The 23,167-nt window shown below is 40.6% G+C and overlaps 1 protein-coding gene across 2 annotated transcripts in view; it reads left to right on the forward strand.

Moving 5' to 3' along the window:
- Positions 1 to 23,167, forward strand: part of LOC146862589 (uncharacterized) — a 217,466-nt gene that overhangs the window by 11,093 nt on the left and 183,206 nt on the right. For both annotated transcript variants that reach the window (XM_085641795.1, XM_085641794.1), the window contains exon 2: positions 21,332 to 21,418. In XM_085641795.1, coding sequence (XP_085497921.1) covers positions 21,332 to 21,418 — 87 coding nt within the window. The remainder of the gene's footprint in view (positions 1 to 21,331; positions 21,419 to 23,167) is intronic.

Genomic DNA, 23,167 nt, shown 5'->3' on the forward strand with positions numbered 1-23,167 from the left:
GGACATTTTTAATTGTCTTGCAGAGTACTGCAAGACCAGTGTCACAGACATTATACACTTTTGATTAGAGGATATCACTGTGATGCATTTGAAAAGCTTTTGGAATCCTTGCTTGACAGATAAACCGATTATGAGACGTTTTGAGTAACCTATGAATAAATGTGCAATAACCACACGTTAAATAAGCATGAGAAATAAATATAAGAGAACTTAGTTACTGCATTTTAAGAATATGCAGATAATAGTAGAATAGGTGAAATCAATAAGCATGAGAAATAAATATAAGAGAACTTAGTTACTGCATTTTAAGAATATGCAGATAATAGTAGAATAGGTGAAATCATATTCATTTGAATGACATAGGTTCATATTTTATTAACCAGGTTTGGCATGTTATTTCAATGTGTATTAGAAAGTTAGTGATCTACTCACATGATCTGAAATTTCTGATCATCCTCATTGAAGTAGTAATGTGTGTAAAGAATTATTGAAATCTAACTTAATCTAGATAATTTTACATGTGATATTGAAAGGTTTAATTCTGGATTTCATCAATTGCATATGTGAAACTGTGCACCAAATGCAAAAAGAAAACTGATGCTGCTTAGCCATATTTAGTGCAAATGTCCTGAAACCGTTGGACAATAAACTTCATATATGTACTAATGTAAACCATTTGAAACAATATTAGTATTTGATATGAAATCATTTTACACGTTAGTATTTTGAAAATGCAGTAATGTGTCCTAGTTACATGTGATCTTTGCAATCCAACAAACAACGTATTCTGAATGCTTATGTGTTTCGGCTGCCACAACAGACAGCCTTGAACACACATATGTTGCGCCGCCATTTAGGTACTTTTATACATGCCTGCTACGTCATAATGGAAACTGACAACAGAACCCAAACTATTCATACTGTTATACCAACAAATATATGAGGGGGAAAACCAGAGTTCATTCCAAAACAAAATAAGAATGAAAATCTTTCATTACTCAATGTTCCGCACAAATAACACACGCTCACATTTGAATTAAATTAAATTCAGTGCACAACCATACACCCACCAGAGTTAAATATCTGTGCAGAATATTCTACTATTTGCATCATAGTTACGACAGTCATTTGTATTACATGTTTGGTTGTAGAATGAAGCCCTAGTGGACAGATATTTATTGACCAAGGTTGCTACAATGTGCTTGAACCCTAAGGGTTAGTATACTTTGCAAACTAATTTTTGTACTGATTTTATATTGATCAGAAACTATGAAAGGAAGTAACTTCATCATTGCTAAAGAAACAAAATAAACATTGTTCATTATGTCATATTTCTTTCTTCAAAAATAACATAGGCTCATGTTTTAAAATACATTCAGTGCTCCTGTGAAACCCACCAAAGTTCAATGTCCATACACTTTTGTCAATATACTCCAAAAACCCTTTCCACTACGGTAAGGATGCCAGCACTCGCAGGGTTTTTTAAGTTACAGCGGTGATTTTATTTTCGTATCAGACGCGTTTCGGATGACCTCCTTCGTCAGTGTTTCACGACTGGCGCTGGGAGGTGCCCTGACCTTTATGGCTACCATGGCACGAAACATGTAGATCTCTTTGAGAGTAGGGCATGTACAACTAGGTTTGTAACCTCTAGTTCCAATACCCACCTCAATTAATTTTTACTTAGGCTGTTTACCATCATAATAAAATTTTGCTTTTGGACTAACAGTACCTATTATATATTCACACACTTATCACTCACATCTACACACGCTAGGGCCCCTTACCCCCACTGCACCCATTGGCAGGAACAAAAGATCCCTGCCAAAGAGCCCCAATATTGGGTGCCCGTCAGGTATTGCAGCGCCGACCTGACGAGGGGCAGGCTCATATGATGAAGCATGACACCTAGCTTGCTGGGTGTGTGAGAGCCCTAGTTCCAACAAGGGACTCCCCCCCCCCCCCCCCCTTTTGTTTCGACCTGCTCCACTGACAGCCAGGCCCACGTGATTCCCTTGACACATGACAATACATTGTTTCTCCCCCTTCTCTTTCTTGTCTTTGTTAGAGGAACTCTGTACCTTTTTTGCATTGCTATGGCGCTGGGAGACGCCATCTTTTTAACGTCCTACTTCATTGACATGGAAACAAACGAGGGATCACAATACACCTTTCATGGGCACCATCTTACAATGTAGTATATAATGGTTGCTAATGCAGCATTCAATGTAAATACCGATCGCTGTAATTATTCACATGAATACACGCAATTCATTACAGAAACCAATCATAATATTAGTTTATATTACTGCCATATTATGAATTTTCGCCGTGAATCGGCAACGGTTGCGGTTGACCTCTGTTTTGAAAAGGCTCATACCTTCATACATGCAACTTTCATTACTAGTGCTGCTAGCTCATGTGTATTAAACGCTTGATATTTATTTACTTTATATATTCATCATAAAGAGGCGCAATAAATCATTGTTACAGCAAAAAAAACATTATTTGCTATGATCTTGCCGTGGATCGGCTACAGGCAACCTTTCTCGGGTTGCCACAATTCCCTCTAACTTCCTTGACACCGTATATCGACATCTATTTCAAAGGACAAATTACAGAAAAAGAAAACTGGATAAAAAATATATATATTCATTCTCCTAAAAATCCTGCCATTGCAGGGACTGACATTTATATCTAACCTATTGGCCTCAGGAGCTTCTGTGCTATCTAGTTCCCTAGACAAGATTGGTACTATATTATAGCCAATGTCCAGCCGGACATGGCAACTTTAATAAGTAAAAATACTTTAGCAATGATCAGAAAAATGTAAGTAGAGTCTTGGTGGGACACAAGCCTGTATCCTGAGACTTGCATATCAAGAAGACATAACATTTGTGAAAAACATTCAGGCAATTACAGTGATGTTTCTGTTTTAAGAAAATAATGAGTAGTGAAACATCTTAATACAAATCTTGCCACCTTCACAATGTTTTATACACAAAAATTGTTAAATGTGTAAGGTGGGCAACATAGTCGACGACGTTTCGATCCTTATCTGGGGGATTTAGGATCATCATCAGGACTAATCAGTTAAATTGCCCATATTAGAATGCCTGAAATAACATAAATGAGTACGACAACCAACGTAAACATGTAAGGAAAGGGAAAAAAAAAAGGATGGGAAAGGGGAAAGAAAATGACAACATAATAATTATTACGTTTAGAAGGTGAAATGCATTTGCAGCATAAAACATTGATGTCAGATCTGGGGCAACCCTATATATGAATTCTTTAGTTGTTTAATATTGCAGTCATGAAGCAATCAGAGAAATAGTAGTGAGAGACATGAGAGAGGTGGTGAAAACTAGGAAGGATAATGAAAACATAGTGAAATCTAAGATAGGGGGAAGTGATAATGCCTTCCAGGTAAAACGTATTAACAGAGAATGCGTGCCGGAGAGTTATGTGCAACGGAAGAATCCCGTGTGGTCTTAAAAACAATGCCGCGAATGGAGGCGACGTGAATACGGTGAAATTACTAGGAGAGCGAAGAGAATATCCTCGTGTTGCCAATGGTTGTAATGAAGGCGGGAAGTTATGTAATTACGGTGAAATAAATGGAAGAGCAAAGAGATTTACCTCGTGTGGCCAAGTGGTGAAACGAAATAGGCACCGCGTTTTGGTCCGATAACCGTAACAAAAATTCAGAAGGACGCGTTTGAAGGTTCATGCCTAAGGAGGGAAATCCTAAATTAAGGATTTTGAGTGGAGCGGCAAAAAAGGCAAAGGCGGGAGCTCTACCTAGAAAATTGTGAGCTTACATTTGGAAGGGGAATGTCCAGAGTGGGCGACACGGTAGTAGGATATCTGGCGAGGGAAATGGTAAAAATGAGGGGAGGGACCGAAAAGTGGAAATGTGACGGGGATAGCGGGAATATAATGACTATTCTTACCTCGATACAATGAAGGAGACGAATTCCGTGGCAATCCGGAAGACAGCGCGCTCGGTCAATGCCGGATGGGCTGTAGAGTGGGTGTGAACTAGCGGCGTATTGTGAGTGTGAGTGGTCATGTGGACAGTCACATGGCCGGTCAGGTGATCTCGGCGAGTGCAGTATAGCTCAAGGGAAGAGAGAGGGTATGTCTGGGCGCCATATTGGGTGAGTGAGGGAAGCGGGGGTAAAGACAACCGATTGATAGGAGAATAGAAGAAAAAGTAAAAAAATACAAAGAAATAGAAATACAATAAGAAAACACGCGTGTTGAGATAATATACATAGATTGTGCGCAACATTGTCATTGTAGTTCATAAAACTGGGAATTAAAGAGTTCGGCAAGTTCATAGTTAGGAGTTACACTCCTCCAGGTGAGAACAGGCCCTCTGTATTTTACTCCTAGATTTCTGGTCAGTACCGCAAGAGGGAAACAAAAAGTTCATAGCAAGGAGGTCCAATCCTCGAGGCGGTTCAACCCTCCGTGTATACTTCCAGTTTTTAGAATCCATTTTAATTCCTCTTTGTTCAGTAAGTGGGATATATCTGCGCCTCTTGGTAGGATTTTCACAACGGAAACCACTGTCCAACGAATATCGTCCTCAGTGTGGCCAGCGGCTTCAAAATGTTCAACCAGGGGTGCATTAGGGGTTTTACATCTCAATCTGCTTCTGTGTTGGCAGATTCTGATCCGGATTTTTTGCGTTGTCTGACCTATGTAAATCATTTCACAGGGACACAAAATGGCATAAATGACATTACAGGTATTACAGTTACTGAAATGATTGTGAAGTTTACGTATGTTCCCAAAAGTAAACTCTTTACAGTCAGTAGTGAACCCGCAAACAGAGCAGTTGCCACATCTGTTATAACCAACCACAGAAGGTAAGGACCAATGGTCATGGAGTGTACCAGTGTTCGTGGTACTAGGGAGTGCTGCTCTAACTAAGTGGTCTTTGATATTCTTGCTTTTCTTAAAAGCAAAAAGATGTCTCTCAAGGTTGAGTATTCCTGCATTTACCACATTCCAGTGTTTGAGAATACTTTTGCGTAATCTGTTAGAGGAGAGGGAGAAAGTTGTAACGCATACTATGCGGTTCTCTGGTTTCTTGGATTTGGGTTCCAAGAGAACTTCCCTAGGGCAGTACCATGCTCTCTTGAGGGCACTACGGATCAGTTTTTTAGGATAGCCTCTGGAGGTCAGTTTGTTACTCAGTGTTTTGGCTTCCCTAAAATAGTCCTCCTTGAGGGTGCAATTATGTCTGATACGTAGGTATTGTGAATAGGGAAGAGAGTCTCTTAAGGCCCTGGGATGATTGCTGCTATACTTCAACAGAGTATTTCGCTCAGTTGGTTTCCTGAAAAGGCTAGTAATCAGATGTCCATCTTTATGTGTTATATTCAGGTCAAGGAATGGTATGGATATTTTGTTTTGTGTAAGTGTGAATTTGAGACCGCCACAATTATTGTTAAGCCAATGAAGGAAGTTTTCGAGCATGGTTTGGGTATTGTGCCAGATCAGAAAGATGTCATCTATGTAACGCTTCCAAAGTGACATTGCAGAATGGAAAGGGTTCTGTGGGACCAATATATGATTTATCTCAAGGGCATTCATGTATAGAATAGCCGGATTCGGTGCAAAAACTGCTCCCATGGATGTACCCTTGGTTTGTTGGTAGTAATGACCGTCAAATAGAAAGAAATTCCTGGTCAGGCAGATCTCGAGGAGTTGCAGGATAAACACGGTCGGGACTGCGTGTGGTCTAATGCGGGTGTCTAAGGTTGCCTCAATGATGAGTAATGCGTCTCGCTGGGGGATGTTTGTGTAAAGTGATTCAACATCAAGAGTGCAAAGTGTGTCAGTTGAGTGGTTAAAAGTGTGATTTTCTACTAGGGTAATCATCTGCATACTGTCCCTAACATAGTAGGGGGTAGAAGGCACAAAATCTCTTATAAAGTAGTCTACATACAGACCGAGTGGCTCTAGAATGGAACCACAGCCTGAGACGATGGGGCGTCCAGGCGGATTAAGAGTGTCCTTGTGGATCTTTGGTAGAGTGTAGATAACTGGTATACGTGGAGCCTTTGCATTTAGAAAATCATATTCGAGTTTGGATAGAAAGCCTTGTTCCAGACCTGATCTAGTTGTTTGCTGTATAATTTGTTTGAGTTCATTGGTGGGGTTGGTAGGGAGTATGCAGTAATGGTCCGTATTCCCTAGTTGCCTCAGTATTTCATTTCTATAGGCAGTGGTTTCCTGTAATACTATTCCTCCGCCTTTGTCGGCAGGTTTAATAACCATCATGTCATTGGACTTGAGAGTTTGAAGTGCTGTTTTTTCTGCCATTGAAATGTTGTAAGGGATGAAGTGGTGTTCTGTAGCCAGTTGGGAAAGGTCATTCAATACCAGCTTTTCAAAGGTGGAAATTTCTGATGGTACCATACTGGCCGATGGAGAGAATTTAGAAGGAGGTCTCAAGGGGGTGTTGGGTGTTTTGGGTAAGAGAGGATTTAACAAAAAATAGCTATGTAATCTTAGCTTGTGGAAGAACCTAAGCACTTCGGTCTGTGGGTCGAGAAAGTTGGTCCTGGTGGTGGGTACAAATGAAAGGCCCTTACTGAGTATGGATAGTTCAGAATCATTCAATTGATGTTTGGTGAGATTGAATATAGGAAGTAGGAGGTTGGGTTGTGTCTGGCTAGAGGAGTTGTCTTTGTACAAGTCTGGGGGACAGTCCACCAACGGTAGTAATTGCGTCGGGTTTGTCGTTCTCCTGGTGGATTTTGCCAGTGGGCACGCTTCAACCCCCCTCTTTTCGGTGGCTCGTGGGGGCCACGTCCTAAAAAAGAAGAGGCTGAAGGTTGTGAATTGCCAGGTGCTCTGTTGGCACTACTGGTCCCTTCACCCGGATCCGAACTGTCTGATGAGTCTACAGAAGTATCAGAGAATCCAACTAGAGTATTCCCTCTATTGAATCTGCCCCATGGACGGTTGTTACGTTGATTATTGTAGTATCTGTTAATATAGAAATCTTTAGTTAAGTAAGGATACGTGCGTTCAGTGGAGTAGGATTTGATGTCCTTCTTAACTTTGATGGCATCAGGGTATAGAACAAGAAGCACCAAGCAGCAAGTTTAAACCACCTTCACAGTTTCTTCCACAAATGCCATCTGACGCAATAGATACTTTCTCAGAAGCGGTCATTAAAGACCTGATAAAGCTTAGAGGAAACCCAAAATTTTCCAAAGGCAGAAACAACTTAACAAAAGCACAAAGAATGGCGATAAAGAATCTGGAAGATGAAACATCGATAATTGTTAAACCTTCAGACAAAGGGGGCAATATTGTCCTAATGTCGCGAAATTATTATGTTGAGGAAGCTTTACGACAGTTGGCCAATTAGAACTGCTATGAATTAACAACCAAAAATGAATATCAGAACAGCATTCACCAAATGCATACCCTAATAAAGAAATGGCATGACAAATCCATGATAGGATTTGGATGAATATTTATTTTTGAGAATAACAAACCCTATCCTACCAACTGTTTATCACTTGCCCAAAGTGCATAAAGACAAATTGAGACCACCAGGAAGGCCGATAGTCTCTTCCTTGGGGAGTTTGACTGAAAATCTCTCTAGATTCATTGACTGTTTTCTGTTTAAAATGGTGTTAGAGTTAAAATCTTATGTCAAGGATACAACTGATTTTATTAACCCTATTGATGACATAGAGTGGCATTCATCATATAGCATGATTGTACTAGACATAACAAGTCTTTATACTTGCATCAATCACTCACAGGGACTGAGTGCAGTTAAATACTTCCTACAGAAAAGACAATTGAGATTTGCATCACATAATGATATGCTATTGGAGTTGATCGAATTTTGTTTATTTAATAACATTTTTCTCTTCCAGGAAGATCTTTATAAGCAAATATCCGGGACCGCGATGGGCACCTTCTTCGCCCCCAGCTATGCGAATTTATTCGTTGGCTGGTGGGAGGAGCAGGTGGCCTGGTCCATAGCCAATGAGAACTGGATAACGGATGGGGTACTATGGCATCGATATATCGATGATCTTTTCATAATCTGGAAGGGTCCTGTAAAGAAGGCATAAGAATTCATAGCTCACTTAAATATAAATGAAGTCAGTTTACAATTTTCTGGTGAGATTAGCCCAGTGGCAGTCAGCTATCTGGACCTGAGAGTGGAAGTACGAGATGGAAAATTAACAACAGCCCTGTTCAGAAAGCCTACGGCAGGCAACAGTACGCTACATGCGTCTAGCAGCCATCCCCAAAAATTAAAAAACAGCATACCCTATGGGGAGTTTCTCAGGTTGAAACAAAACTGTTCAAGGCAGTGTGATTTCGACCAAGCAGTAAAAGAGAGCTTTGACCGTTTTATACTAAGAGGGTATGGTAAAGGTCTCTTAGAGAACACTTTGAAAAAAGTAGAGCTTTTACCTAGAGAAGAACTGCTAAAACAAAAGAGTAAACAAGATGCGGATGAAGGAAAATTTAGACTAGTCACTACTTTCTCAGATGATGCTGATACTCTTGAGAAAGATTATGAGAAAAAATTGGCACATGCTGAAAACAGATGCTATCATTGGTGCTGATATTCCAACAGCTCCAATGATTACCTTAAAGAAAGCACGATCTCTGAAGGACAATCTAGTACATAGCCACTTAGAGATGATTTCACCTAGACAAGGAACTCTGAATGAAATGAGAGGTTTTTACCCATGTGGGAGGTATAAAGCCTGCGCCTTCAGCAAAAGGGTGCTAACCTATGAGATAAAAGGGCTCAAGGGTGATAAAAGAATAAATAAATTCATGACTTGCCAAACAACACATGCTGTATATTGCCTGAAGTGCCCATGTGGGCCTAGATATATAGGGAGCACTATACATTGCGTGAAGGTCAGAATCTTAGAACACATGCGTGCCATAGCAAAAAAAGATTTTAATTATCCGGTGGCACGGCATTTTGCAATCAAACACAAAAGTGATAGAGACCTTTTACAATTCTTTAGCGTTGACTGTGTCCCGACTCAGAGCAGAGGGGGAGATAGAGTATTAAAGTTAAGAAGATTGGAATCGCGCTATATCATTGACCTTCAGACTAAAACCCCGAGTGGGTTGAACAGCGGGAAGGAGCTGACAGTGCATCTAGGGAACTAGATAGCACAGAAACAGAAGCTCCTGAGGCCAATAGGTTAGATATAAATGCCAGTCCCTGCAATGGCAGGATTTTTAGGAGAATGAGAATGAATATATATATTTTTTTATCCAGTATTCTTTTTCTGTAATTTGTCCTTTGAAATAGATGTCGATATACGGTGTCATGGAAGTTAGAGGGAATTGTGGCAACCCGAGAAAGGTTGCCTGTAGCCGATCCACGGCAAGATCATACCACATAATGTTTTTTTTCTGTAACAATGATTTATTGCGCCTCTTTATAATGAATATATAAAGTAAATAAATATCAAGCGTTTAATACATATGAGCTAGCAGCACTAGTAATGAAAGTTGCATGTATGAAGGTATGAGCCTTTTCAAAACAGAAAAGGTCCACCGCAACCGTTGCCGATTCACGGCGAAAATTCGTAATATGGCAGTAATGTAAACTAATATTATGATTGGTTTCTGTAATGAATTGCCTGTATTCATGTGAATAATTACAACGATCGGTATTTGCATTGAATGCTCCAGTAGCAACCATTATGTACTACATTGTAAGATGGCGCCCATGAAAGGTGTATTGTGATCTCTCGTTTGTTTCCATGTCAATGAAGTATGACGTTAAAAAGATGGCGTCTCCCAGTGCCAGTCGTGAAACACTGACGAAGGAGTTCATCCGAAACGAAAATAAAATCACCGCTGTAACTTAAAAAACCCCGCGAGTGCTGGTATCTTTACCGTAGTGGAAAGGGTTTTTGGAGCATTTATATTTTTGCGGGGCACCACCGCAACGAGGCACCCGCCCGCAGAGTGCTTTGCCTGATCGGTGCATCAGGAGCGATATATATATATATATATATATATATATATATATATATATATATATATATATATATATATATATATATATATATATATATATTCACTGAAAAAACCATAGGTTTCACACACGTTATAGTTAGCTGGACATTTCTCTCATACAAAACCAATGAAATTCCCCCGTTATAGTTAGTTCAGCTAACTATAACTCGCGCGCCCGCAATGCACTGCTGATGACGTCACATATTACATCACTCATGACATGGTCAGTGACATCACTCATGACATCACTCATGACATCTCAAATGACATCACTGATGACATCACTGATGACATCATCCAGTGAATGTGTGTTTTTCTGAAAATTAAATATGTTTTATATATGTATATCTCAAGGTCGATGGAAGAATAAATGGGTATATAAGTGTCTAAATGGATGATTTGTTTTTGAAAAATTGATTGTGTAACTGACAGATTAAGTGTATCATAGTGAATACATGGCTTAGTGAGTAATGTTTAAATATGTAAATATCTGTATCAGTCTCTCACTTTGTGTATAAGTGGCTGCATGGGTTGCTGAGTAGCTACATGGGTGTCTATATAGGTTATTACCTCATCTTCAGAAAGAAACTTAAAACCATGTTGTTCCCTAACACTCACTAAAACGCTCGCTGTATATTGTTCAATCTTAGCGCCATGATATCCTTTGGGATGAATGTTATCGCTTTAGAAATACCTTTACCATTACCATTATTAGTTGTTTATTTGAGTATCAGTCTGAGTGTCTGCATGGTTCGGTGGGGGGTATTACGTAGTGCTTAGGTGCATGAATGAGTGACTCACTGTTTGTATGTGTTGAAGACAGCATGTGTGCAGGACTGTATGGGTGGATGAGTGTGTGTATGGGTGTGTTAGTGAGTGAATGACTGTCTCAATAGTGTCTTTATGAGTAACTACATATGTTTTAAAATAGTATATGTGACTATTGTTGTATATAAGTGAGTATATGTGAGAGTGAGAGATTGAAAGAGTTCCTGTATGAATAAGTATGTGTTTCTATAAGTGATTGTTTAAAAGACTAAGTATGTGTAAGTTTCCATAGAAGTAAGTGTGGTGGTGTGTGTATAACTGTATATGCAAGTAAATGTATGTTTGATTCTTTATTAGCATGAGTGACTATGTGTGTGAGTAACTATGGATGAGTGGCATTGTGTAACAGGATGTATAGGTGTATGAGTACATATGATGAGTGAGTACATGTATGAGTGACTGTATAGGACTGTTGGTGAATGAGTGGATGTGTATGTGGATCTTAGAATTACTGAAGAGGTTGTTGTAACTGGTATTGGTATGTCAATTGTTTTGAAAATTTTAGTCTCTATTTTTGAATGTGTGTATCAAAGGTTATATTAGGGTGAGAGGAGGTCTGCCACTCTATCACAAGGATGATGTCATCAGTGATGTCATGAGTGATGTCATTTGAGATGTCATCAGTGATGTCATGAGTGATGTCACTGACCATGTCATGAGTGATGTAATATGTGACGTCATCAGCAGTGCATTGCGGGCGCGCGAGTTATAGTTAGCTGAACTAACTATAATGGGGGAATTTCATTGGTTTTGTATGAGAGAAATGTCCAGCTAACTATAACGTGTGTGAAACCTATGGTTTTTTCAGTGAATTTGCAAGGTTTTTTAAATGCTAATTCCTAACTATAACGTGTGTGAAACCTTTGTTTTTTTCAGTGAATTTGTACGTTTTTTTAAATGCTAATTTTTGAATTATTAAATTAAATTTTTTATTTTTTTTATTATAATAAAATTCCTATGTATTCATTTATATATTATCTGTATCCTTTTATTTGTTTTTGCTCTTTTTTTTTAACTTTCAATTAGGATAAAGTTGAACAGTTTATTTTATTTTTGCAATTAATTTTTCTCCACTTTTTTTTTTTTTTATATAAATTCTTGGGGTGCGCGCTCTGAGCGCGCACCTAGTACGTTTTCGTACGTTTTTTAGGAATACCGTCGTACGTTATTTACGTACGCATACATACGTTATACGTATGCGTACGTACGTACGCATGCGTGCGTCGTACGCGCTCCACGCGGTTCACTTCCGCATACGCTTAAATTACGCGCATTAACGTTCGCGTATACGCGTGTTCAACGTATGCGCGTTACGTACGCGCATATGACGTATGCACATGCAGTCCTACGCGTTCGCGCATGCGTAATCACAAGATGCGCGCTCGGAGCTTGCGCAGTGCGCGCACCTCGGGTTATATGCTTAATAAAACAACACTTCTAATTGGTTATCATTACTTTCAGTTTCTGATTGTTTCAACACCACACCCAATCCCCTCATGGCAAGTCATGTGATCATGAATCATCACTTTTGATTGGTTTGAAGTACTTTCAGTTCCAGATTCTTCCCAAACCACACCTACTCCCCTCATTATTAGTTCTGATTCCTTTGGAGAAGGAGCTATTCTGTTGTTGAGAGACAATGGCTGAACAGCAACCATCTTCAGACAGTGACCAGGACACTCTTGAGAGGCAGAGGAACAGGAAGCAGAAAGACAGCTTTATATGGCAGTTTTTCACTTTTCCAGAGGGACAAAAAAAGGTAAATGCACCTAAAGTTACTTGTGTACTTTGTCAAAAAGTCTTGTCACGTGGGAATCCTAACAAGAAGTATTCTTTTAGCATTCACACTATGTTGAGGCATGTTGACAAAATGCATCCAGTGACTTTTCGTCGAGCTTCTGAAGCAAACCCTCCACCTGCTCAACCGACGACATCTGCAGCAGCTCAGCCGAGCACATCTTCAGCAGCTCAGGCGAGCACTTCTTCTGCAGTGGTGCCTTTGCCTTCTTCCACACCTCTTTTTGGACCACCTTGTTTTGCGAGGTTGTCCACACGCTGCACTGTTTGCGCTCGACTTATTTCTGTGGGTGAGACCAGTCTTGATCTCATTCAGAGAAAATTTGATGCGCATGAGTGCAGTAGGCCATAGATGTTTTTTCTTTTTTTTCTTCCTGTTTCCCTCCATTAACTCAAGGGCTCTTTTAAGAGCCACTTAAAAACTAAACCCCCAAAATTTTGGGGGGGATTTTTTTTTTTTTTTTTTTTTTTTTTGGGGGGGTGCGCGCACCCTGCGCGCACCCAAGGATGTTTTTGAAAAAAATTTAAGAAAAAAAAAAAATTTAATGTACAAAAAGAGGTGAAGGAATGGAAGCATGAAAAGGGAGAATTGAGAAATACAAATATTTTTCACTTATTTTTAAAAAAAAATAACTTATTTGTAAAAAATAATTTTTTTGTATTTTGCAAGGAAACATAATTTCTTTTTTTATTTTTTAAGATAAACTGTGTAATGTCCAGAAGTTACAGTAGGTCCTTCATGAAAAATTATTGCAACTGTAACAAAAGTTTTTCCAGAAATTGATAATTGTTGTCATGTAAACTTCTTTATTAAAGTATCCAATTTTGAACCATCAGCTCTACAACGTTGCATCATTAAAATTACATACTGACCATATTTCTGTAAAAATAACGTTGAAAACATGTCAGATTTACATTCAGAACATTCCATGTTGTGATTGGCATCTTTAACTAATTTACTAAAAGTCACTGATTTACTTTGTGGTAATGGTAAAAATATGAACCTTTCTGAATCAACATTACTACTACATGTGTTCATACAGTTTTCACAGCAATGTTCCCATTTGTAAGAGACACCAAATAAGTTTTCTACTTCTACTCCTTCATCTTCAAGTACACTCAAAATATATATTAAGAATTCCTGTGCATCTTGCTGGACATTTTCTTTAAACTGTGTAGAACCACAACATACATCTAAAAGATTTCTAACATCAGTAGCACTTTCTATTTCAGTTTTATCAGTACTCGGCTTCTCATAAAGGAGACTCAGCAGAGAACACAATCTTTTTCCATGATTTACTATTATCTGTTCTAGCAACTTTTCAAGATAAAATACAACATTCAGCACTACATTTGCATAGCAGTTGACACCAGAGCTATTTTCAAAATGGCAACCAACAACCTCTTCAACACTGTCCTTTTTCTTTTTCCTTGCTGTCACATCACTGTCCTTTTTTTTTTTTGGTCTGTTCATCCACATTACAGATATTTTCAAATCTCCTTTTCCGAGAAACAACATGTTTTTCAATCACAGGATACTGTCCTGAATGAGGAGCATAGGTTCTTCTTAATCTATTATACTCCTTTACACAGTTTGTATCAGCACTAACTTTTGAGTCATCAAAGTCTATCATAAATAAACCAGATAATGTTTTTACTCGTGACAGAGCAACATACAGCCTAGTTTTTAGTGTAGAATGGTTTGAAACAGCCAATGAGTTCTTTTTATAAAAAAAACTATGTGTGCCTCCATTTTTCAACTGTCTTTCATTTCTTTTTGCCTTTCTACTGAAAAACACCTCCTGAGTGCATCCAGATCTCCTTGGAAGATGTTCACAGTGTGGATTGTAGGTCACAGCTATGTCTTCTGGAGTGAAAAATTTGCAGAAAAAAGAGGTATGGTGAGAGACCTTGCTTTGCCAAATGTAGACATTAAATGGCTTGGTCAGAGAGGGTTAAAGTGGCACCAATTAATGCCTTTGGTGAAAACCTTTCTACATCTCCCACAGCCTAACCTTATAGTTGTGCACTGTGGTGGAAATGACCTAGGCACTTTAACTGGGGTAGGTCTGGAAATGCTTATTAAGGACACCTTTGTGCAATTGATGTCGCTTTTTCCACAAACTGCCTTTGTATATTCTAACATATGCCAAAGGCAAAAGTGGAACTGGTCCAACCAATTGTGTCCGCAGATTGACAAAGCAAGGAAGCACGTCAACAAATCTATTTCTGCTTTCCTCAGAGACTATGGTATGGGTTCTATATACCACAACAACTTGCGTTACAACATGCAAGACATTTATAGAGGAGATGGTGTACACTTCACTGATGAAGGCAACAGAGTCTTCCTCTTGAACTTTAGACTCTGCATCGGTACTTACTTGTAGGTACCAAAAAACACACAATAAACACAAGGGCTCTTTTTAGAGCCACCTTATATCTTTTCACTTAATTGCGAATTTTTATTATTTTTTTGTTTTTAAAATTTTTTTGGGTGCGCGCGGCGATATTTTTTTTCAAAATATAAATCTATTTTTTTGCCCTACAAGGTCCTACTGTGACCCCCTTACAATGCCTAGTGGGTCAATATCTCCCCACTCTGCCCCCTTTTCACGTTCTCCCCCTTTGTTTATCACCCCCTCTTTATGCGAGAGACAAAATGGCGGCCGCCGCTTCCTGATTTCCACCGATTCGAATGTTTACTGACATCTAACAACCAATCAGAAGTGCGCTCGCGCACGGCAGGGTGCGCGCACAGGACTTGCTCAGTGCGCGCACGCTGCGCGCGTACAGATATATATATTGATTTAAATGCTAATTTCTCAGGAAATACTGAACAGATTTACACCAAACCTGCAAAAGGCACTTCATGGACCTTATGGCTACCTCTCTGCCAAATTTCACATAATTCTGTGCAGCCGTTCGGGCTGTAGCTGCGACTAAAGTCCCTATGGAAAAATGCATGGGGAAAATGCGTTTTGGGACCCCCCTTTTTTCTCGGCCCCCGCTTGACGAATCACCCCGAAACTTTCAGGGTAGGAGCTGAGCGGAGCGCCCCATTAGTTTTGAAAATTTCGCGAGGATTTGTCTACCGGCGCCAAAGTTATTACGCGTAAAAAATTATCCACACTCTCTCCACCCCGTGTGCAAATGGTGCCCGAAGGGCACCATTTGCGCATGGCTTATAACATATACGAAAAATTAAAATATTACCTTTCAAAACGAAGTGCATCATATGTCCTCCATGCGAAGCGCATCGTGCGTACATGGCCCATCTAGCGTAACGTCCGCGTGCCCACCGTGCGTGCACGGCACTAACTGCGTAAAGTGGGCGCGCGGTGCGCAAAGCGCACCGCGTGCTCACTGTGCGTGCACGGTGCGCAAAGCGCACCGTGCGCGCACGGAACGAACTGCGTTAAGTGGGCGCGCACGCCACGAATGGCGTAAAGTAACTTAGCATTTAAAAAACCGTACAAATTCACTGAAAAAACCATAGGTTTCACACATGTTATAGTTAGCGGAAATTTTACTGATAAAAAACCAATGAAATTCCCCCGTTATAGTTAGTGCAGGCAACTATAACTCACGCGACCGCAATCTTCTGCTGATGACATATGTGTCTTTATGAAAAAAAAATATTTGTAATATATGTGTAGCTAAAAATGTATGGAAGAAGACATGGGCAAATAAGTGTCTAAATACAGTATTAGCATCAGCAGAGGATTGCGGTCGCGTGAGTTATAGTTGCCTGCACTAACTATAACGGGGGAATTTCATTGGTTTTTTATCAGTAAAATTTCCGCTAACTAGAACATGTGTGAAATCTATGGTTTTTTCAGTGAATTTGCAAGGTTTTTTAAATGCTAATTCCTAACTATAACGTGTGTGAAACCTATGGTTTTTTCACTCCAAGACGCCATTGGGCACACACTGAAATGTCATAGAAAAAGACGTAGTGCCGAAACGCTTCTGTCAGTGCAGGAGGCTTGCACATTAAAAGCACTTTGACAAGAATTTGTGTGTGTGCTCTCGTCAATGGCGCCTTGGAGTGAAGCCATTGTGGGCTTGTACATAGTGGCTCACCACCGCTGGAGTTAAGCACCCGGGACGTGTGGTGCGGCGGCGGTGACTCTTCGTGTTGAGACATATATGTATGTATATGTCTATATCCATATCCATCCAACAAGCAAAGTTTTCCCCATGTGAAAAGGCCACACACATTCTCCTTCTTTATTGAGGATTGCAGGAAAGTCTCTGATGCACCTCATACGCAAATATACAAGCCTGACGCGTTTCAAACGTGAATCGTTCTTGTTCACAGGCATCCTTAATCAGTACCCGGCAGCTGCGTTGTTTTAAATGTCCGCATCACAAAGTAAGTCCCGCCCCAGTGGGCGTCGGCAAGCAAGTGCCGCTGGTACTTGCAGTTCGTAAAACATCGATCTTTCTTTAGTGAGTGCTGCCGGTTCTGAAAACATGGGCAAACCTTGATTGTTGGATTTAGTTGTGGCCGGCCCGGCCGCAAAGAGGCCCCGCTGCTGTGGCGGATCCAGCAGTGACATACATGGGTCACGCTTTTTGGAACGGGGGAGTCCGCCATTGAGGACTTTTTGAAGCAGGAAGCTGTTACTTTTGCCCCATGCCAAACCCACTTGGGCAATACAGTTTTTATTTTTATTTGCAGAACAGGCAGGATATTGCATTGAAATAGATTTGTCCAGGCGGTGGGTAGGTATATGCCAAGGTTTTTTTATGGACCCCTTTGAGCTGGCAAAGCTGATGTTATAAAGAAGTGTGCTTGAGGCTGTGAATATTGATGGGACAGCCAGGCCAGAAGATTTTGGAGTAGGTGGGGGGAAGCAAGAGCCCGCCGCAAAAAGGATTAGTTCCTGTTTCAATGCTGGGAGGGAAGTTTTTGCTTCAGTTAGAAAGCCGAGGACATTGTTGGCATATAAGGTCAGTTTATGCTGATGTGCTCGCACTGTAAGTCTCATTATACCCAGATTTTGTTCTACTTACTGGATGAAAGGCTCCATCATGAGTGAGAAAATTAACGGAGAGAGTGGGCATCCCTGTCGGGTGCCTTTGTGATGGAGGGGGGGGATATTATTCGTGAACCTTGAACCTTGTCAACAGTTGTTGGTAGTTGACTGCGATCATTTGCTTCATCCTAGGCCCCCAATGGGGTCCTGTCGAGCACTTTAGAAATATAAGGACAATTTACCCTGTCGAAGGCCTTATCCATCTAGAGAGAAGGACCAGTGGTGTGCATATTCTATCTGCTGGTTCCATAAGGGTAAACTCCCTCATGTGGCAATCTCTAACAAATCCAGACTGTTAAGGGGCTCTGAGGATTGGCCGTATTGTGTGCAGGCATGAGACCAAGATGGAGGCAAAAATCTTTACGTCAGTATTGAGCAATGCAATTGGCCGGTATGAGTGCATTTGGTCAGGTCAATACGCATGGACTAAGATGTTTGTGTACCCTGGTGCCAGTTTCAAATAACACACTTTTTCTTTGTATGCTCTGCTTACCAAACTACCCATGCTCTTCACTGTGCTCCTCTCAGTGAAGGGGCTGTTCCCTGCACCGTGACTAAGTATCACGGTGCGCAGAGGTTCCCGATGATTAAGCATGCCACCTATTGTGGGTGAGGGAAATCGCCCTTAAAAGTAATATTCCATCTCAGCTAGGTTATTCTGTTTTTTGTCTAGACCCAGGTGTTCTATTGTGTTACATAGTATCATATTGGGAAGTTGAACCTGCTGCTCTCTAAATCTCATCTGGCCCTCCATTTGTGATTTACCTACCACACTTGCACATCATACAGTCCCTGCATGGGTACTCTCACAAAGGGTTTGACATTGGTCTTTTGTGACCCCAGACAAGCTGGGGCTAGGGCAGGGAGGAAGGGGCTGCCTGACATCTCAGGGGGAGAGGCGCAGGGGGGCTTGAAACCTCTAGAAGCTTCTCCCACTTCAAAGTGGGCACCAGATAAAATATTGGATCCTTAGACCCAGCTCTTCAGTGCACCTCTGGACCTATGGGTTTTACCAGGAAAAAGGACTGCTGTGCTGCTGAAAGGACTGCCACTCTGCTGGACTGCCTCCTTGCTGCTGCTCTCTTGCCTAGGTGATCAGGACTGGACCTGCATCTCTAAACTCAGGACCCCATAGCGATTCCAAGGGCTAGTTGGCTTGACCCCTGATCAGAAGCCTCAGGGACAAAACGGGCTTCCATCAACCTTGAACCCAGCACTCTTCCATCTGTGAGTCCTATCCTCCCAAGCGGTGGCACCCCAGTCCTCGACCCTTGGAAGTGGGCCTGAAGGTGCTCTGCCAGCCCATCTGTGATTTAGTAGAACCAACACATTTCCTGTGTGGTGCGGCTCATCTCCCACAGAACGAACGCATCACCTCTGCTGCCTGGTGCATTGTCCTCGGAACCAAGGTAGCGCCTCTGCTGCGTGGACTTTCTTGATGTAAGGACTTCACATCACCTTTGCAGCCCATCGGAACGACCACTGCGGTACGCTTCTTCCTGCAAGGACAGAGCCTCGCCTAACGCAGCTTCCCAGAATCTCCACTGTGCAGCGCCTCTCCTTGCCCGGACCTCTCATCGACTCTTCTAGGCCAGCATCCTCCACGCGGGAATTCGCATCTCTTTGCAACCACAATTAAGGTACTGTGTTCAGCGGGCCTAAGTGGGTCCCGGTAGCTGGCCGGCGCTGCATCACAGTGGGGCTGAGCTTGTGCTTTGATCCCGCCCAGCAGGGCTGGATAACCACAGCTGGCGCTATGTGGTGCTATTTTCACTGAAATCTTTAAACTAGCATATCTATGCCTCTCCTGATTGGATTTTTGACATTTTGGTCTTGATATTTACTCTTTTTCCAGTTTGCTGTGGGATTCTTTTATGTGTTGTGTTAGCACCTCATTACTGTTTGATGTACTGCATACATTCTTTACACATTGCATCTAAGTTAAGCCTGACTGATCTGTGCCAAACTACCAGAAGGTTGAGCACAGGTGGTTAATTTGGGGTTTGCTTGTGACTTCACTCTGACAAGGATTGTGATTGTTGCTTGAGTAGGGTTTCACCCCCCCTAAAACAGTAACCTAATTTCTGACAGTTTTATGTCAACCCTTGTCCAAGATGATAGGTACAACCTTTACACTTAATTTGTTGAGATGATTAGTTTTAGCTATCGATCAGAGAAATATCAAGGCAAGTAGATTTCCATGCCTGACACGGGTGCAAGTAAGTAAAAAGTTCCTTGAACAATTATATATTAATTGGTATCATGAGCCATATGTACAAACACCTTTTCCCATAGACACAGAATGGGTAAAACCTTTTGATATATCTGGCCCCATGTGCTTACCTGGCTTCTGAGTTAGTACCTCATACTACCTCCTGGAGTATGCCATGGGCATTCTCTACCTTGCTACCCAAGGATCAGGCGCTAATGGGGTGTACTTGGTATGTACTTGGTGTTCAGTTTTGAAACCAACAGTAGGACAATTCTGAGTATATCTGATGTAAAAAGGCTGGTCTTGTTATAACTTGATCTCAGTAATCTCTGAAAGCCCTAGGACGTCTGAAGTCTGAAAGAGTTCCTGCAGTATATAATTTGTATGACAGATAATGATGCATTAGATTAGTGGTTCATAACATATGGTCCACAGACTTCTAGAAGTCCACAACGCCTACTCAGATGGTTCGCGACTGTTTAGAAAATTAAATGATTTTAGCAGATTAAAGTATGTACACCTAGAAAAGAAAAATGTCAAATTGAAAGTTTTAAAACCATCTGTATAAGTGAAGGAATTTGAAACTGGAGACTAAACTTTAAGTTGATATCCTCAGCTTTATTCCTAGTAGTGGTATCTGAACAAAAAATATTAGTAATGGATGATTGGTGGTCTCAATTAAAGCACAAGTGTGACAAAGTGAAGACACATCAGGAGCAAAAAAGACATATGCTAGTGTCTATCATTTTGCTTTGTCTTTTAGAAATAAAACCACATTTTGGAAAGCTCCAAGCCTCCATTAATATTTTGATTTTTATGTATACTCTTTTGTTTGTTTATTAAAAAAAAGTATTAAGTTGTGACTTTTATAACGTATACTTTTTCTGTAGTGTTTTTCTTTTTTTTTGTTGAGGTTAAAATCATAAAAATTGGTTAAGCTGGTGTCCACAGCATCTAGTAGTAGTACACAGAAGTCAAAAGGAATAAGAACTACATTAGATCATTACATTGTGCACAGTCCAAGTCATTTCTCAAAGGACAGAACCTTGATTAAACAAACCATAATCCCCTTGATAGCTTCTTACACTTCTTTGTACTTGTTTAAAGGATAGTGCAACACTACGATACACTACTTCCTCATACCATCTCTTTGATTTGTTTTTATTGTTTATTGCTTCACCAATCATTAAATGTTTGCCATGTGCCAGCTAATGCTAAATGCTCTAAAATGGCACATTGGTGGTATGTTGATGCTTTACCCCTGAATATTGCATGCCTCTTGTTTAATATGTTCGTTTTACCATTTGTTCTATACATTGAAGAGACCAAACCCTTAATGAATCATAAATGTCTCCTTTTTGTGATATCTGTTTAAGATTGTCCTGTTTTCTTTACCCTCTAGCTCAGTTTTTTTAGTATTCTGAAAAAACTAAGAGAAGTTGGAGAGAAACTATCAAATGAAATATCAGAAGATCCAAATGATATTGAAGTAAGTGATTCTTTGATGGCGTTTGGTTTGTTTTCTCCTGGAGCACTTAACTTTTAAGTTATACGCACCAGCAAGAGAGTCTCCTGCTTGTGTACGCATTTATAAACTAGAATGTAAGGTGGCAATGTTTGATTTAATTTGAACTACTTGTAATTATTCCATTTTATCACGTTTGGCCATCTAAATCATCAAATGAAGACCACACATGCAGTTGAACTCAACCCTGCCCTTCAAAGCACAGTCCTGTCAAAAGTGCATTCTGAGTCCCTCTCACTTTTCTCATTGTATAAAATTAGTCACTAAGAGAGATCCATTGGCTGATCAAACACCGCTGGCCTCTGAGCCCAAGACCAAAAACACAGGTGACTCTCTCGCAAAACCAGGTCTTTTTCTGTCGATAATCTTGAAGTGTCCACAGTATGTTTTGGACCATTTCCTGTCGCAGGCACCTGGCTTACCCACACAAGTGAGGTACCATTTTTATTTTGAGACTTAGAGTAACACAGAATAGTAGAGGGGTTGTTACCAATTGACTTTCTATGCATTTCTGCCTTTCAAATGTAAGACCGTGTGTAAAAAAGACGTAATTTTGAAAAATGCCCTCAAATTCACATGCTATTATGAGTACCCACAAATGCGGAAAAGTGCAAATAACCACTGCTTCTATGTTGTTCTTATTTTGGAAATAAATAGCTTTCCTTGATACCTATTTTTCATTCTTTATATTTTATCAAATGAATTTCTGTAAACCTGGTGCAAAATGAAAAACCATTGCAAGACACAGCTCATTTATTGGCTGTAGGCACCTTGGGTTCTTGGTGAACCTACAAGTCCTATATATCCTCGCAGCCAGAAGGGTCCAGCGGACATAACGGTATATTGTTTTAAAAGATATGCCATACTTAGAAGTTACAGGTGAAAACATCGGCAGACTTGGCTGGTTTTTTTTTTTTTTTGTTTTTTTTTTTAAATCAATTTCAATATTTTTATATTTCAACTGTTACTTTCTATAGGAAAACCTTGAAGGATCTACACAAATGACCTCTTGCTTAATTGAAAATGTCTACTTTACAGAAACGTATAGATTTCTGGGATCCCTTATTGGTTTCACACCCATTTCTACCGCTAACGGGAAGGAGGGTGAAAGCACAATTAGTATGAGAAATAGACTATGTCCCACTAAAACACCAAAACTGTGTAGAAACGTTTGGTTTTCTGCCAAAAGTCTGCTTTTCTTGAAAGTTGGGAAGATGGTGAATTTAGCACCGCAGCCTATTCATTGATCCCATTTGCAGGGAAAAACCCAGAGGCTTTCATCTGCAGCACTCCCCCCATTTTACGTACCACATTTTGGCTGACCCCTTAAATGTATTGCCAAAGAATCGGGGACAGCCAGAAGCTCTCCAACCAGTTCTGGGTAGATTTTGTGGACTACTCCAGCAAGGCACTGAATGGTTGGGCTGCAAAATTAATGATTGTTAGGTTTAATTTAATCATGAGAGCACGTCCTCAGAATTAGTTTCACAGAGTTATGCCAGCACCTAGTTGATATTAAGCTGACTGACCACAGGAAGCTTGCTGAGGAGGCTGTGTCACCTGGGAGTGACCTCAAGAAGGGTGGTACAGGTTCCCCCCCAAGCAGAGTGTCAGAGTTAAAGATAATCCAGACAAGTCCCAGAGTAAAGAAGGAAGAAAGGGTTCCCATGCCCCATCTGAGAAACGGGGGGTGGGTCTGGCAACGGTGGTCCA

The sequence above is a fragment of the Triturus cristatus genome, chromosome 2_2, assembly GCF_964204655.1.
Source record: "Triturus cristatus chromosome 2_2, aTriCri1.1, whole genome shotgun sequence".
Lineage (NCBI taxonomy): Eukaryota > Metazoa > Chordata > Amphibia > Caudata > Salamandridae > Triturus > Triturus cristatus.